The sequence below is a fragment of the Macrosteles quadrilineatus genome, unplaced genomic scaffold (genome assembly GCF_028750875.1).
Source record: "Macrosteles quadrilineatus isolate MER2022 unplaced genomic scaffold, UCM_ALF_1.0 Scaffold_1__1_contigs__length_201487025, whole genome shotgun sequence".
NCBI lineage: Eukaryota > Metazoa > Arthropoda > Insecta > Hemiptera > Cicadellidae > Macrosteles > Macrosteles quadrilineatus.
Genome location: NW_026542594.1, coordinates 17530989 through 17550377, shown reverse-complemented (window position 1 = coordinate 17550377; position 19389 = coordinate 17530989). Strand labels below are relative to the sequence as shown.

The 19389-nt window shown below is 36.6% G+C and overlaps 1 protein-coding gene across 1 annotated transcript in view; it reads left to right on the top strand.

The window, feature by feature from the left end:
* The window catches only part of LOC128994935 (eIF-2-alpha kinase activator GCN1), a 300111-nt gene that overhangs the window by 222031 nt on the left and 58691 nt on the right, over positions 1–19389 (top strand). The window contains exons 49-51 of the mRNA XM_054419780.1: positions 1030–1299; positions 2161–2274; positions 2783–2955. Coding sequence (XP_054275755.1) covers positions 1030–1299; positions 2161–2274; positions 2783–2955 — 557 coding nt within the window. The remainder of the gene's footprint in view (positions 1–1029; positions 1300–2160; positions 2275–2782; positions 2956–19389) is intronic.

The window sequence follows — 19389 nt, the reverse complement described above, 5'->3', positions numbered from 1 at the left end:
TCAAGCTAGAAATAATTTTTTGGTCGAACTCAAATCATGTGAAGCAGAGCCAAGCTTTTATTCTTACGATCACAGAAAGCGTCTGCCACAGTGAACAATTTGTCATGACGTTTACGATTTCGGCGTGACCGCAGAAGATGTTCTAGATTTCCCTTTGATCTGGGTGTTCACGATTTTGCTGTGACAGCATGTATATGACGTTCTAGATTTCTTTGTGACTGCAGAAGCTATTAACGATTTACTGTGATATGGGGGAGATCATTGTATGAATTGATGTAGTATTACAATTAATATTTATTTGAAATCAATAGTCTACTTTTCAAAATTCAAAGCTACCTCAGGGACAACATTTTTCACCAAACCTGACCCGACCTCATGTAAAAGTCTGGCCAGCATATTCCTAAAACCTGGTAATTGAAAGACATGCCAGGGTGTCCAGCTGACCTGAAATTCAGGGAAAATGTTAGCTGTATGTGAATTTTGAAAACTAGAAAAGTTGTTAAATTCTATCTATGTAAATTTCATAAGGGACCGAATCATTTTGAGAGTTTGAATTGTTACAAATAAAACCTACCAGATTCCCTTTTTTAATTTTCCAAAAATGATGTGTCAAGAACAAAAAATTGTGATTGTGGGAAATTATCGTGATGATGGTATGAATGATCCGGAATTCAGCACAATTACAAGATATAATCACGGAAGTTGCTGTCATTGTAGTAATTTGTCACAGATGTTGCCCCAATCGCAGAACATCATGACGGTTATTGCTATGACTGTGATCACTGTGTGGCTATGGGGTGATCATGGATGATGGCATGGTCGTTGGAGATGATCGATTTACGAGTAATCATTACGTATGTTGCCATGACCACAGAATATCATCTCTGATATGTTCTGTTATTGGGAAATCAACACAGATGGTTAGGTTTGGATATGTAAGGTTTGAAATGTTGTTGTAGTCAGGAGTGTCAGTTGAAAGCATGAATCTGTCACAAAACTGTAATTTACTCGACAACCTATTGTTTGCAGGAGTTGGAGTACTGCCAAGCAGTAGTGCTGTCAGTGACTGAGGACGCAGGTGTACGTGCTATCATGGACCAGCTGATGGAGGTGGCGCGCAGTGATGACGTTGGGCTGCGCAGGGCTGCGTGCACACTGCTGTGTGCCTTCTGTAGCCACACCAAAGCTGACTACAGCCAGTACGTGCCTCAGCTACTGAGGGGACTGATACACTTGCTGATAGACTCAGACCCTCAGGTCCTGCAGATTAGCTGGGAGGCTCTCAACGCTGTTACTAAGGTGAAGGATCAGTGTAGAATGATTTACCAAGACCACCTGCTGCTCTAACCTGGGTAACTTATAAAAGGGCCCAGTTTTCAACTAGATAATAATTATTGGTGTGAATTTGTTATCTTTGTCTCACCGTATATATATATGCGGTGCTAAAATAGTATTCAAATTGACATGTTTGAAAGTTGCTTAGCAAGGTGACAAGTTGAGACATGTGAGCTTTAGCAGCAATTAAGTCTTATAGTAAAAATTAATTGGCATTTTTTTTTATAAGTTGCAAAAATATATTTTGCAATGCTTTCTCTCACCGTGTACATTGTCAGTTTATTTGAATGAAATAAAAAATATTGAGTTTTTAGGGAAGATATGCTTATGTTTGCAATTCTGGGCTGAATGGCCTGAACGTGTGTACACTATTGATTGAGGCTCATCCAACAAAAATATGGCTGATCTCCCTTCCAAATCCTGGCCTACAGCCTACAACTAGATATACGTAACCCCAAAGGAAATACTGAGTTTCTTTTAGTAGAGAAAAATAAATTTTCCAATAAGTACAGGCTTTTTAATAGTTTCAGATGCTAAAAATGTCCAAAAGTATCTCAGATTTGACCACCCAGTTGTGATTTTCTGATTGAGTTACACACAGACATACACATTTGAACTTAAATATGTAAATTTTTCATAAATATGTAAACACTAACTTTGCAAATTCTCTTGCGAACAGAAAGGTAACTCCTCACTAATACATTGTTTTTAAAAGACAAACGGTGTAAACTTGAGGCTTTCTGTGTACAACCATGAATTTACAACCACACAAGTGTTGTTGCAATGCTTATCAACCTGGTGTCATTACTTATTTATGTTTTCCAGACATTGGACGCAGAGCAGCAGATAGCCCATGTGAACGATGTGAGACAAGCTGTTCGGTTTGCCGTCAGTGACCTCAAGGGCAGTGATGTTCTTCCGGGCTTTTGTCTGCCAAAGGTATTGTGTTTTAAAAGGAATATTTTACAGCTTCAATTAAAGACTTTGACTTTATATCTTGTTTCTCTCATCCACTAAGGGTCTTAATTTTCTAGTTTGATTGTATGAGGCAAGTGAGACAAATATGTTAGTCCAGCCAACATAAGTTTAATTTGTTACAACCTTTTAGATAAATTGGTGTAATGTCAAAAATAACTAATAAGATTTTGTCAGATAGGCCCTTGGCTACAGTTGCCGGCATGTCTTCAGCCTGTGAAATAAATAATTCTTCCCAAACAACAGCAGTTCATCCATATTCTGTGGCTCTGCATTTTATTTATTAATATTAATAAAGTAAAAAGTAATCAATTTTTATACTGATGTTATTTAATTTTAATCTGTCTTAGTCTTAAATATTGAGCTAAAGTCTTGAAGTCTAAAGCTTTCGTATAGTTGAATTTTTTTTCTATCTTGCATGTTGTCAGAAGATTATGTGTCGTATGATCTAATGATATTTACTTGTGCACAGGGAATCACACCCATCCTACCACTTTTCCGAGAGGCTATTCTGAATGGAGCGCCGGAGGTGAAGGAGCAAGCTGCCCAAGGTCTAGGGGAGGTGATCAGGCTGACCTCAGCTGAGGCTCTACAACCCTCCGTGGTTCACATCACTGGGCCTCTCATCCGTATACTGGGAGATAGGTTAGCCATTGGCTCATTCAAAATATTAGCAAGTAATTCTGATAGTGTAATATTGTTTTCTTCAGATGAAAATTCATTTAATAATAAATCACTTAATCAGAAACCTAATCAATCCCCAATAATTTAAAAGTCACGCTGTTATAAGCGACCAAAACATGTGGCTGAAGAGACAAATAGTTACCTAATCTCAGTGCCTTGGTCAAAGTCATGGGGGTCCACTCCCTCCCCCGCCCCAATCATTGCACTTCCAACCATATTCCTTTTACATTACTCTAACCACTTATAATGAGGTTTTAAGTATTATTAATAGGTCTTTAGTTGAAATAACGTTTAACTTTTTTTTGCATGATTTTATATTGTATCGGATATACTAAATACAAAGTTATGATCTCGGTTTGCTTAGAAAAATTACATGGCAGAGATAAGTTAATGATTCCAATCTTGAATAAAAAGGCAAGTACCTACAGGTTTTTACATTATCATAAAAACTAACTTGAACAATGTAAAGGCATCGGCTAACAAATTGACACCTTATCCTTCATTGGGGAAGTTTTTTTTTTTACTAAATTAACAGAAATTTATTTATAAATAACTACACACACACTAAAACACCTTTTATCAAACCACCCCACGTCCCACACAACCGAAGAGACTCAAGGAAGCACTCCCTCAACTGATAATAGATTAGATCCAGACTAGCCGCTATCGACGCTGAAGGAAACAACTTTGACAGGTTTCGTCTGTACACAGCCCACAGTACCACCACTCAAAAACTAAAATTCCCCGTGATTCCTACCTGACCCCTAGACTAAGTAGTCCAGAAGTTGATGAATAACATTAGTCGCCGAATACGCTAGTCCGCAGACTGGGGAGTTAGTTCGCAATTTCTTATTCGATGACTAACTTCGTTCACTGATTAAGTAACTCCAGGATTACATATTCCCGAGCTCCAAAACCTGCCCTAAATAGTTTACCTATGCAGCACTTTTGTCCAAATATTTTTTTTTTACTTTTATTAATTTTAAAATTTTTTTATTTTTTTTTAATTTTTTTGTTTTTCCAGAAAAACATTCCTAGTACATCGGTTAAAGATATAATTGAATAAAAGAGTGTTTTTACGAAGATTAATGTTGTTATATATCATAAACTATAACAAGAGGTTGTAATAATCGGCAAATATATCCACGGAGCCAAAACAGATAGGTGGATATCCCGCTATGCACAAAATAATAGCGGATATATCCGCCTATAGTCCGGGAAAGGTTAAGCCAGATAAAAGTAGGCCTATTTAAAAAATTTGGTTGTGTGTGGATTTTAATTGTTTGAAATTTATGTTTGATTGTCAATTCATGCTGCTAGTGGATATTTTTTATGACATTACAAAATATATATAAAATCAAATTATCATTATTCACTTCATACATTTTAGTGTCAAAGCATACTAGTGATGGGCGAATCCAAGAAAATGTCGGTACCGGATCCGGATCCGGATCTTGAAAAAATCGGATCCGGATCCTCGGATCCAAATACAGATAAGTTTTTTTTCTTTTTTCAAGGGCGGGTTTTTTTAAATAAAATAATTCATATGGCTAGAAAATGTCAAAGACTAACTGTGTCCATATAAAAACACTTAATATGTGTTGTTATTCAATCCAATTCAATTTCAATTTATTTATTCAATAACAACACAATGACAAAAGGGCATTATAACACTAAGCTACATAAGCCTCATAAAAGGCTTGACCGTAGCATTTCTTGATTTCACTTAATGTCTTTTAGATGCTTCTCGTTGAGTCAGCCATAATTTAATAGTTTTCCCTTCCTAAACAGTAACAAAGCCTGAACCAACAAACTCAACTACATAACATGAGTATAAACATATAAAATTGAAACACAAAAAAAAAATAGTTTGAGCAAAGAAAACTGTAACAAGATCTATAGGTACAAGTAATACTGTAACATTTTACCTAAAACTACTTAACATGAGTATAACAAGTATTAAAATTTAAATATCAACAGTACCAAGTAATTAAAATGACTATAAAGATTAATCATAACATTCAATTATAATTTATTTTTTAAACAAAAAACACAGACACAAATAAGTATGCATATAAGAATTTATTATCTACTATTCAAATAAATAAAGATTCTTCAGCTTGACCTTTAACAATTTATAAGTTTTTACCTCTTTTAGACTTTGTGGCAGATTATTGAATAATGTTGGTACCAAATAACTCCTTGTTCGTTTTGTATACTTATTTCTAATACTAGGAACGATATAAAATTCCTTCCTGGAGTTATATCTATGTACCTTTATTGTTTTGAACTTATCTGTATAGTAATAATCAACAATCAACAAATAAGTAAACAGTTTTTCTACTGGCAGAACACCTGTCAACTGATAACACAGCATTGGAAATTCATTTACAATAGCAGAATCAAGCTTAGTGATTATCTTTAATATTCTTGTTTGTACAGTCTGCAGTTTTTGTAATTCTGATATCGAGGCATTTCCCCATGATCTTAATCCATATCTAAGAAGTGACTCGCACATAGATGCATATATAACTTTTAATGTCTTAAATGGTAAGTAATCTCGCAAGTAGTACAGTTTTGAGGCACATGCTCGAAGTTTTTCTTTTAAATATAGTATATGAGCATCCCATTTTAAATTATGATCTACAATTTTTGCTAGATATTTAAAGCTGTTGACTGCTTCCAATGCTCGACATTCACATTTTTCTTTTAAGTATGTTTTACTGTGTAGACAATTTTGTATATGTGCTATAACTGTAGGTTTTTTACAATCGTAATAGGGGGAGTGTATATGCATTATTTTAGATTTCTTACAATTTATGCTTAATCCATTGTCATGGCACCATTTTGTTATTTCTAAAAAATCTGATTGTATATCTCTGACTGCATCTTCAAATTTTTTGTTCGATGTCACCAGTACTGTATCATCAGCATTACATGTATATCCGACTTTTTTGTATTATCTCTGGCATTTCATTTACATAAAGTAAGTATAAGAGTGGCGGATCAGTTGCTGAAGGTCTAATTCCCGGAAGGTCTAATTAGACCTTCGACACACATTTTGCAGTTTGTACTTGTTGCTGAGGGTCTAATCTGGTAGTATGTCGAAGGTCTAATTCCCGGAAGGTCTAAGAGTACAGTCAATGCAAAAAACTTATCCACTGATACTGTTTTAGACCTTGCGGGATTAGACCTTGGGCACAAAATGTTACTTTTTAAAATAAATGTTTATAAAATGAGAGTTGCTGAAGGGCTAATTCCCGGAAGGTCTAAGGTTCGAGTCCCGGAAGGTCTAATTCCCTGAAGGTCTAATTCCCTGAAGGTCTAAGATTCGAGTCCCGGAAGGTCTAAGATGCGGGCGGGCATTGCGTCGCCATAGATGAAGGCTATACAAGCAGGCAATAACGCAACAACTTGAGTTGTAATTATCGATATGTTTCATTCACTCCAAGATGGTTCACTCCAAAAAGTAATTTTACAAATTATTTGCCTGTTCATTCACTCCACTGTTCATTCAATCCAACGGGTACAGTTAGCTCTATAAGTAGACTAACAAGTAGAGAATATAATTTTTGAATTTTTCTGTACATTTTATACAATATCAACAACATGTTTTATAATTAACTAGTGTCCCTGTTGCTCGAAATCGAGCAATTGCTAAGTATTACAGGCGTTATTTTAAAACGAAAAACAGTCATATTTTTTATGACTATAAAAGATTCGACTAAAAGATTATGGAATACTCAAGATGTAGATAACAGATCGATATCATCAACATTTCTTGTAAATATGTTATCATTTTTCGAAAGCTGATTTAGTTTTTTAGTGTTTATAACACACATTATTTCTATTTCTTCCCCTTGGTGGTGTTCTATGACTTTCCTATGTTTCCATAGTTTGCAAATCGTCTCTTTCAATGATTACTAAGAAATGCAGCACAGTGTTAATTCAGTTTTCTTTTTAGTATATCAATTTATCCAGGCTCTCTCGTTTTTTTCCATTGTAATAATTACGCCAACCCAAATTCAAATAGTAACTATTTCATTTCAACCGAGTAAGTAGTATGTCATTCTGCAAACCCAACTCTACAAAATAAAACCATAAAACTTTTTCTTGCAATTTTTTTAAGGTCATATCCTATATTTCTCCGACTAAAATGTTTGTGGCAAACTAATATTAGCAAACTTATTGATTGACTGTTTACAATTAACATATGTTCTTCTCTTCACTTTTAATTTCTGACAACAGCCATAATTATTCATAACAATATTTGTTTCCCATGTTAATCTTATGGAGAAATACGAAACTTTAAAGGGCTCCAGGGCCTCAACCTCTCATTATTTCCCTAAAATGAAAGTTTCCTGCACAACTTCAGGTTACCCTCTTTCCAATGACACCAAAAACATGTCAATCGGTTCAGTAGTTTCGGAGGAGTAATTGTCACAAAAATCCTGCTTGCGTATTAAATAAGTACGAGGTGTTAGCCCGTCCTACGTACGGGAATTCAGTAGTCAGTTAAAACCGTGTACAATTCAGATCAGCTAGTTTAAAAAAGACAAAGTTTCTTGCAGTTTTAATGTGAAAAATCATCTTTAAACAAATGTTGTGCGACCAAATATGTTTTTAGTTTTTATGCATTTTAAATCCGAAAATTTTACAATAAAACAGCAATTCTGCAATTTTTACGATGTGAAAAACTTTGAAGTGAGATTTGCAGCCGATTCGCACAGACGCACACTGATTATAAGTAGCATACAGTAGAGAGAGTAATAGCTTTGACTATTAATACAACACTTCTTTATCTTATACAACTTCTGTATCCAATAGTCAAAGGTAATAGTCAATTGAGAAGTGTATAGACCTAGTCAACGATACTACCTTCTATAGCATACCTGCCTCTTCCATAATTATTATCACCACAATGCCACAATACAACTAACTTACTATACACAATTTCCAGTAGGTCTGAATAGAAACGACCTAAAATAAAACGATAACATCCAATAAAATTCACAGTACACATAATTTAACTTTGGTGTACTAACATCAAACTAATCGTCACACCTATCCTTTGTATCAATTTCACTGCATTAATTACTAAATAGTCTAAACAAAGAAAAGTTAAAACAATAACAATTTGTTTTGAAACAGCTGTTTGGTTCAAATAACATTCATTTGAAAAAAAGAACTGGTCACATGTAGCAGGAATATAATACCCCCGCCGCAGCAAACCTGACGCCTAAGCGAATTTCCATTTGGCTGAATTGATTTTCAATTGATCTATTTAAATAACATTAGGTTTAACGAGTACCTAGGTTTGCTGCTACAAGGAAACTAATAAAGTGTGTGTTTTAAGTAAAATAATAATTGCTTAGTATAAAATGAATATATTTGCCAAGTTCGATCAAAAGATATCCATAAACAAGCAAACTACAACATTTTACAATATTCTCCATAAGAATAACATGGGAATTTTAAATTTACCATTTTTTTAGTTTTCTCCGTAACCAATAACCGTACAAAAACACTTTGATATACTGAATTGTTTGTTTTTTTAAGCTCTTTAAGAAGGTTTAGAGAAAAATTGGGAAATTTTGTGTTTTGAGGGTCAAAAGTGAGAAAAACCAATTTTTACCCCATAAAACCCTGTTCCCATGGTCCGATCATGCTGGATAGCGAACTCATTCAAGTTTATCCCGCCTTACACCTTCAAACCAAATTTCATCAAAATCGGATAAAAATTACTCAAGTTATCGTGTTCACGGACACATACAGGGTGTTGAAAATGTCTGGAACCAACATTATATCTGGTGAGTGGTTAAAGAAAAACAACTGATATTTTGTGTACGGATATACTATGGTTTTACCTATCTTTTGGTGCCGTATGAAATTTTTTACCACTTATAGGGAACGTCCTGTGGAGGATGCAGTAAAAAGTTTTAATGGAAGCCTATGGTAAATGATACATCATTTTAAAGGCCATTTTTTTCTGAGTAAGGAGCCGCAAGTTTCATCTCAAAAGGACCACCCTAGCAAAAATGGCGACTGTTTGAAATTTAAAAACCCACTCATAGGGAACGTCCTGTGGAGGATGCAGTAAAAGGTTTTAATGGAAGCCTATGGTAAATGATACATCATTTTAAAGGTAATTTTTTCTGAGTAAGGAGCCACAAGTTTCATCTCAAAAGGACCACCCTTGCGAAAATGGCGACGGTTTGAAGTTTTTGAAAATAATTGAAAGCTTAATTGGTATTTATGTTAAAAATAAGTTTAGTAAAACAACACAAACAATTTAGTAAAATGTTTTTTTTAGTCACTTTTCAGTTCACCACGTTATAAACTACTGTACTTTGTAACTGGCTTGTAATAGCATTTAAAGGAAACAAATACGGACCATTTAAATAGCAATGTTTTTAAATTTCAAACAGTCGCCATTTTTGCTAGGGTGGTCCTTTTGAGATGAAACTTGCGGCTCCTTACTCAGAAAAAAATGGCCTTTAAAATGATGTATCATTTACCATATGCTTCCATTAAAACTTTTTACTGCATCCTCCACAGGACGTTCCCTATAAGTCGTAAAAAATTTCATAAGGCACCAAAAGATAGGTAAAACCATAGTATATCCGTACACAAAATATCAGTTGTTTTTCTTTAACCACTCACCAGATATAATGTTGGTTCCAGACATTTTCAACACCCTGTATATATATATATATATATATACATATATAAAAATTTGAACGAGTGGTGTTTTTGGCCTCTGGGGACATCAAAATGAAAAAGTAAATCCCCGGGCCTAAGTCTTACCATGAGACCTACGGTAATAGCTACTTCCCTATAGGGAAATTCGCTAAAAAGTAAACACGCTAGTAAAGCTAATGACGTAATTGTCAATGTTTATTATCCATACCGTTATCAGCTCTATCCTTGATAATTACCCACCCTCATTGAATAAATGTACATCGTAATTTCCCATATTAGTTAATTTAAACTACAATATATTCATAGTTTAAAAAAAAAAAAAAGTAAAAGTGATATTTTCACGTTTGGGGGCGCTGATATACTCACCCCCAAACGTAACCGCAACTCAACACGATTTCATAAAACATGTAAACATAGTTATTTTTCTATTCTTTCCTTGAAAAGTGGAGCAGTAAAATAATTTGCATTTATCCTTTTTTATTAGGCTCGTGTACAGAGCCTCAATTTGTACTGTGGTTTAATTAATTTTGGTCCAAACTATTTTAAACTGTGGTCTAATTATCTCTACTAATCTGACTTATTTCCTATAATCAATGAAAAAATAAGAGTAAATAAAATAACCTCATAGTTCCATAGTTTATATTTAACCAGCTGTTAGTTAAAACAAATTATATTGCTCTAAAACAAATCAAGATTACAAAGATTGCTTTAAAAAATATTTTGAACATCCTAGTATTTTACTATGTAAATTTAATTAATCCTGTCATCCTCTAACAGAAGAATTGAACGTATCAATGATTAGCATTACACATAGTATAAATAAGTCAACGCTAAGTATGTCTTTACATTTTTATCCAAATGCTGAATTTGTGACACAAAAGCTGAATGTTTACAGCTGTTATATTAAGCAAATTATTTTATGCCAAAAGCTAGTTTAGAATCTTAGCGTCGGCTGCTAGACTTTTTAAAAATTAAAACTTAATTTATAAAACACTGGGACCCAAAACTAAAATTATGGCTTCGACATTCCCTAGTTCTCAAAAATTATCTTTCTTTCAACACAAAAATCATGTAAATCCGTCGAGTGGTTGATTCAGAATCGTTCCTACGTTCCTATCGGAAATTCCGCGAAGAAGTTTTAAACTTTCCATTAGGGTTCCAAGGTCTCGCTCAAAATCACTTAATATTGATATTAAAATTATTCTCTGGCAACGAACACGTTTTCGGTTGTATTTGGATCCGAGGTCCCTCACCAGGACCCCGAAACAAGCGGGGACCTCGGACCCACGGTGGAAAATCACATCGATCGCCTCGGAACCGGCCTTATACGCACGCATGCAAAAATTCACAAACTTTTAGATTTATAATATTAGTAAGATGAAACATTGACTATATGTGTTATTAAATTGTCAATTATCAAAGTCAAAATAAGAATAGTCAATTTCTGTACAACATTTAAATCACTATTTATTTACCCATCATTTTAACATTATTAAAAACATGTGACATTATTAATCTTCACAAATAAGTTATAGCACAAATATAAAGATAAGATTAATCAATGGTCATACATATATATGAAATTTGTCATTAACATCTGTGGTATAAAGTCAATGGATGAAACTATTTATTGGCTAAGATAAGCTGAAATAAACAAAACAGAATCCTGAACACCAAGGAAACTAACGATGTTCTTTTAACACCAACTTTAACTTATTTCTGCCGAACTTATTTAACTTACTTATGCCGACTGCACAATGGTTTTTAATTACCAATTTAAACTGATGTAATGATTTATTCTGAGCTATAACAACTGTTATGGCCCAGCAACTATGCCAATAACAAAAATTAAAGTATCCAATAATCAATGATATAATATAAATAAGGATTTTTTTATATCTCCATCGTACTTGTAATAACGAGCTAGCAAAAAAAAGACGTGAGAGTTATTAAAACTATCACTAAGAATATTACAACTCTAAAAGTTGTTGCGTTATTGCCTGCTTGTGTAGCCTTCATCTCTGGCGACGCAATGCCCGCCCGCATCTTAGACCTTCAGGGACTCGAATCTTAGACCTTCCGGCACTCGAATCTTAGACCTTCAGGGACTCGAATCTTAGACCTTCAGGGACTCGAATCTTAGACCTTCAGGGAATTAGACCTTCAGCAACTCTCATTTTATAATAATTTATTTACAAAATATACATTGTGTGCCCAAGGACTAATCCCGCAAGGTCTAAAACAGTATCAGTGGATGAGTTTTTTGCATTGACTGTACTCTTAGACCTTCCGGGACTTAGACCTTCGACATACTACCAGATTAGACCCTCAGCAACAAGTACAAACTGCAAAATGTGTGTCGAAGGTCTAATTAGACCTTCCGGGACTTAGACCTTCAGCAACACTCCCAGAGTGGCCCTAATATACTTCCCTGGGGAACTCCTTGGTTCAGTTTTTCAGAATTACTATATGAGTTATTTATTTTGACCATAATTTCCCTATTGCTTAAATAATTCATAAACCAATTCTTGGTTTGGCCTCTAATGCCAGCTCTGTTCATTGCAACTTCAATTTTTTCATGTTTTAAGGTGTTAAATGCCTTTGAAAAATCTATAAAAATTACTAAAATTTGATTTCCGTTGCTCAATTGTCTGTTTAAAAAGTCTCAAAAGTCTGCCAACAGTTTATCTGTGCCTTTGTTTTTCTGGTATGCATACTGGTAGGGATTTATTATGTTATTATTCTTCAAGTGTGTTGTCAGACAATTTGCTACATAACGTTCTAGTATTTTATTTATGGATGACAAAATTGATATTGGGCGATAATTCGAATAATCTAAGTGGCTTCCAGACTTATAAACAGGCCTAATTATTGCTTTTTTAAATGCTGCTGGTACTTCCGCCTTTCTAAGAGATGAATTTATAAATTTTGTAATTGGACCACTTATTAAATAAATTTGCATGCTTTTTTATATCTGTAATCCTAATACCGTCCAGACCAGCTCCCTTTCTTGTCATATTATTAAGTAGCTTCATTAATGTTTCGCTATTTATAGATGGTACATAAAATGTGGAACTACATTCTTTTGCTGGTATTCTATTAAATGTTGTAATTGAACAGTCATGAATAACTTTATTTATACCATCAGTGAAGCTTTTAGCAAATCTATCGCATATCTCTTGTTCTGTTGACGTTCTTGCCATGTATTTCATCACAATACCATCTATACTTTCTTTTTTACGTTTTCCTAATAATGAGTTAATTTTCTCCCATGTGTTTCTAATATCTTTCTTATTCTTATCAAAATACTTGTGGTAAAAATTTCTTTTTGCCTTGTATATTTCTTTATTTACTTGGTTTCTTAATCTGTTATATCTTTCTCTGTAATGGATTTCATTTGGATGGGACTTAAATAATTTAAAAGCTTTATCTTTATCCTTTATCATATTTAGAATTTTTTGGGTAATCCAGCATTTTTTAGGCTTTGTATATTTATTTCTTTTCATCTCCACCTTACTGTCCCTGTATGCATTTGTCATGTTTGTATACAGTTTATTATAAATTTCTGTAGGATCACTTAAACATTCCACAGACTTCCAGTCCATCTGTCCCAATACCTGTCCCAGCAGCTGTTCATTGATAATTTGCTGTGGTTTGTTTGTGTGATAAGCTGGGCAGGAGTTGTCAGGCTGGACATTGATAACGCAAGGATAGTGGTCCGCTATCTTTATCTGTAGGATATCTGAGTGAACTTTGAGCTTTCTTGTTCTAAGATAAGCATGGTCTATACATGTCTGACTTAATTTTCCAGCTCTAACTTCTTCCCTAGTAAAATCATTAATGATCGATTTGAAACCATTTAAAGCCATGCTATTTTTATATTCTTGTACATAACCTACTTTTTCATTTTTTATATCTATATTCATGTCACCCATTATAATCGCCTCTCCTTTGGTTTTCTGAGCTATTTTTTCTAATTCTTCCACATATTTTAATTCATTGCTGGATGGTGGTCTGTATACAGCTATTATTATTACATCAAAAACATTATTTTTCACATTTATCACAATGCTTTCAAAATTACTGCTATTGAAATTCATCTCCACTGCCTGAAAACTACTCTTTACAAAAATTAAAATCCCTCCACCTTTTGTTTCATTCCTTAGATTACAAATCTGATTAACATTATCTAAACAGAATAGATTTAAAAGTTCGGAAAACTGTTTCTTAATGTTGATTTCTGTTAAAATAATTACATCAAAAACATTTATTGAATCCTTAAAATAAATACAAAATTGATCCCAATTTTTCCTTATTGATCTAATATTTAAATGAACAACAGTCAAACCCTCTGAATATTTATTGATTTTACATGAGTCCTTGAACTCAATTGAATTTGTATGTTTTTTAGTAATGTTTTCTTCAAAATTTAGACAGTCAAAATCGGTTTTTCCCATGGTAAGCTCTGCACTGTAGTGACTTCAAAATACAATGAGACTAGGCCTACTTTATTTTAACCAGTTCAGACATATCATTTATTTGGATCACTTTAGAATCATCAGTTTTTCTTACCTTTACACCATTCTTAAACCAAATATATTTATATTCTAGTTCTTGTCCCATCTTCTTAGCCTTTTTGAGTAGGTTTCTATAATAGGGTGATAAGTTTTCACTCACATAAATACGCTGGTTGCTGAGTCCTGTCACCCTGGAGTTGGTTACTACTTTCTTCCTCTCTGCCAGCATCTGGTCCCTCTTCTTCCGCCGTGCCAGCTGGACAATGATGGTTGCGGGCCTGTTGTCTGTGCGGGTCTTAGGTAGTCTGTGCGCAGCTTCAATGTCCTCCTTCTCCAAGGCAACCCCCATCTCCTTTGCGACGTTGATAACAATTTGTTCAATATCTTCTTTCTCTTTTTCATCCACTTCATTTATTTCCAGGTTTTTATTGCGTCCGTACTGTTCTAAATGATGAAGCTGTGAGCTCAGTTCTGAAATTACTTTATCCTTTTCTTCAATAGTTTCTTTAAGTGTAGTGATCTCTTTTTCTAACTCTGGTAGACATAGTAATTTAGATAGCAATTCCTCATACTTCTCACTTATGAAGCTTTGACTACACTTAATTTCTTCATTGTCCTTCTTCAGTGTGTAAGGTGCCAAATTTTAAGGGGGGTAAAAACGTACTACGAATAAATGAACACCAGAACTTACCCGATTTTTAACCACAATAGCCTACTCCGAGGCCTATGTGTTGGCCATAGCTTGGGCTATGGGCCAAAGAACGTAGGCCTATTTTTATTCACAGTGAAGTACACAAACACATCCACAACTACATATTTATTCATAATAGCACTTCGTTTCACAAAATAAAGTTAAAACGACCGATTTTATGAATATTTAATGCCGATGACAACATCACTTAACCTCGAAATGGTGTTTGTTGACCAACGACAGACGACAACTAGACCGGCTCAACAGGCGAATTTCCGATCAGCTGTTGGCTAGTTCTCAAACTCACCACCAGAGCGATTAAGCCTCGACCGAGGAAATCATGATTTGAGCCGGACAAGAATTATTCGCTGTTTGACCACCGACTAGCTCGCACGGGTTACGAATACAACGAAACGACACTACGATATTATTACGAAGGTTAGCTACCATATTAGTTAGGCCCATTTTTACATTTTACGTTCTTTCTGTTTTATCTTACGCATACTTAACTTATTATACCTTTTCGTTTTCTCATATTACCGATTTGAATTATCTAAATTTAATATCGTAACTTGAGTCTTGACCCGCCAGTTCCTGCCTGCCAGTGACTAGCGGTGGCGATCGTTTATTTTATTTTAATTAACTAGTTTCGAAATTACGATTTCTCCGTCCGCTTAACAAATAATTATCACGTCCAAATTATATCTCGTTTTCACCGTTTTAATACCCCGAGACTTGTCGTCTAAGTTCTAAACCCCGTCTTTGGCGGGTGAAAGAATCAAGTCTTGGGAGCAGGCTGATTGGAACAATCAGCTACGTAAATTAATATTAAATCTATTTTAAACAACATCACGATAAATTCTCCGTCCAATTATATTAATTAGGCCCCGACGACTCTGTAGGAATTGTTTTTCCTTTTATTCGATATTAGATCAATTACCAACGTCTTCAACTAATTAGTTTAAAGTTCATTACGAGTATTTAAATCACATTGGCTTAAGATTGGATACTTGTCAGCCCTACAGAGTCATACTAAAAGTTAGGCAAAATTTACCAAAACACGTTAACGAAGGCTGGGATGATATAACTCCAACTGAGCGTCTGCAGGATTTCCTGAGCGCTTCTAGAGCTCTGAGCCTTCGATTAAATTTTAAATAAATTGATCAGTCAAAGCCGTGACACCTTCGTATCGACCCCTGGATTTTTCTCGGCTCCCTCTGAGCACTCCGGGAAAGAAATTTGAGTGTGGCCGGTTCTAGAGGTAGGCCTAGCCTGACTTAGGTGAATATTAGTTTATTCCCCCCCTAGAATTTTGCGTCACATCTCCGGCGCCCGAACAGGGACTGAGCTTCCTCGGTCTCACGTCCTAGTACCGTCATTTTGTTGAATTTTGTGTCACATCTCTGGCGCCCGAACATTTGGACTCGAAAACACGGTTTTGACTTCGACATTTAAACGAAATTACGAGATAAACGAAATCTACGACGACTTCGACTACTACGACGACCATTACTCGACCCGATACGTTATCGATTAGCCACGTAAGGATAGACACGGTGGAAATTCAAACGTTGACGACTACAACTACGACGAAATTCCCGAAATAATGCCTTCGACGATGGAGAGCTTACCGAGATCGCCGGTAGACGACCCGCGCGTCGGTTGGATCCACACTTTGAGCGGACGGTGATAGCTGAGATGACGAAGTATCAGCTGGGAATTGGGAGTATCGTCGCCGAGCTTCGCAAACGCTTTTGCGAGTCTTTGAGAAACCCGTTGGGAAGCATCGGTCAGCCGATGAACCCGACGGTGATTACGATATCGTGGACTACCACCTCTGCGGCCCATGATATCCGAATTCGACCGCAATTGCTGGAACCTCCAACGCACCAGGAGACGGCCAGCATGCGAGATATACTCGGACTCCCACCGAACGTTCTTCACCCGTTCGACGAACCCTCAAAGTGTTGGTAAAGCTGCCAGCCAACATCCCGTCGCCCTGGCAAGATATTCCGTCGCGCATCACGTTTTTCGGTCCAACGACGGAACACGATCACCACGTAACGTTCGATAGACGTAACGATTTACCCGACGCCGTACGACCTCCGAGTGGAGCCGTTGGCTCCATTTCATAACGCAATTCTCGGAAACTGTCAGCCGCGAACGCGCCCCAGAGATGGCCGACCATTCATCGACGTGGTCATCTCAGGTGAAACGTCAACGTCAACGCCATCGTCGATACCGGCTCGTCTGTCAGTCTGATTGGAGATCGTACGTCACCTTCGGACGTGCTGCATCGTACCCGACCAGACTGACGTCAACCTACGTATGGCCAACGGAGCGAGTTGCCGTGCTACGAACCTATACTGAGTATACGACGAAATCGCTGACCAACCTTATTCGCGGGATATCCACGTCCCGGGCCTAAGTGTGGAGGTGGTATTCGGCATTCGGTGTACTGCTGACCTCGCTCTCGTCAGAGTACACACCGCAGTACGAAACCTCCACAACGACGACGTTCCCCCGCCCTTTCCGGTCATCAACCACGAAATCAAAATTATCAAAATTACACGGAAAACACGAAATTTGCAGAATTTCTGGAACGCCAGATGCCGCTTTTTGACGACGATTAGGGGTTGTCGGCGTTGACTGAGCAGACGCAGTGGCTCAGGGCAATTGCAACTCCTGTCAAACAGAAGTATCCCAGAAATCCTGTTACGCAATCTATCGTAAATGACGCTTTCTCGAGGCAACCCGTGGCAAACGAGGGCCAAACGGGCCTGGCCACGGTGAGTCACCTCACATCGGAGGTGGCCGACGTGCCTCGTGAACATCCCAACGAACGAATTCGCCGAGACCGGAAAAATGACGCATCGAGGCCAACCGCGACGAACGACGGCCAATCGGGCCTTGTCGTGGTGAGTCACCTCACATCGGAGGTGGCCGACGTGCCTCGTGGACGACGCCCGACACGACGTAGATTCTTCAAAACCGAACAGCCGATCGAACAACGCAACGAACTCCGACGCACGCCCCGACGGAGCTGGTGATATCCCTCCCGTTGGTTGATACGATACGATACGAACGATTACGACTAAACAACGACTTCTACACGCACCTCTTCTTCGAGACCATTCCGACCCCGTCCGAACACCTACGTTTAAGATTTTTTTCTCTTTTTTTGCTGAAGTTGGTAAGGGGTGTAAGGTGCCAAATTTTAAGGGGGTTAAAAACGTACTACGAATAAATGAACACCAGAACTTACCCGATTTTTAACCACAATAGCCTACTCCGAGGCCTATGTGTTGGCCATAGCTTGGGCTATGGGCCAAAGAACGTAGGCCTATTTTTATTCACAGTGAAGTACACAAACACATCCACAACTACATATTTATTCATAATAGCACTTCGTTTCACAAAATAAAGTTAAAACGACCGATTTTATGAATATTTAATGCCGATGACAACATCACTTAACCTCGAAATGGTGTTTGTTGACCAACGACAGACGACAACTAGACCGGCTCAACAGGCGAATTTCCGATCAGCTGTTGGCTAGTTCTCAAACTCACCACCAGAGCGATTAAGCCTCGACCGAGGAAATCATGATTTGAGCCGGACAAGAATTATTCGCTGTTTGACCACCGACTAGCTCGCACGGGTTACGAATACAACGAAACGACACTACGATATTATTACGAAGGTTAGCTACCATATTAGTTAGGCCCATTTTTACATTTTACGTTCTTTCTGTTTTATCTTACGCATACTTAACTTATTATACCTTTTCGTTTTCTCATATTACCGATTTGAATTATCTAAATTTAATATCGTAACTTGAGTCTTGACCCGCCAGTTCCTGCCTGCCAGTGACTAGCGGTGGCGATCGTTTATTTTATTTTAATTAACTAGTTTCGAAATTACGATTTCTCCGTCCGCTTAACAAATAATTATCACGTCCAAATTATATCTCGTTTTCACCGTTTTAATACCCCGAGACTTGTCGTCTAAGTTCTAAACCCCGTCTTTGGCGGGTGAAAGAATCAAGTCTTGGGAGCAGGCTGATTGGAACAATCAGCTACGTAAATTAATATTAAATCTATTTTAAACAACATCACGATAAATTCTCCGTCCAATTATATTAATTAGGCCCCGACGACTCTGTAGGAATTGTTTTTCCTTTTATTCGATATTAGATCAATTACCAACGTCTTCAACTAATTAGTTTAAAGTTCATTACGAGTATTTAAATCACATTGGCTTAAGATTGGATACTTGTCAGCCCTACAGAGTCATACTAAAAGTTAGGCAAAATTTACCAAAACACGTTAACGAAGGCTGGGATGATATAACTCCAACTGAGCGTCTGCAGGATTTCCTGAGCGCTTCTAGAGCTCTGAGCCTTCGATTAAATTTTAAATAAATTGATCAGTCAAAGCCGTGACACCTTCGTATCGACCCCTGGATTTTTCTCGGCTCCCTCTG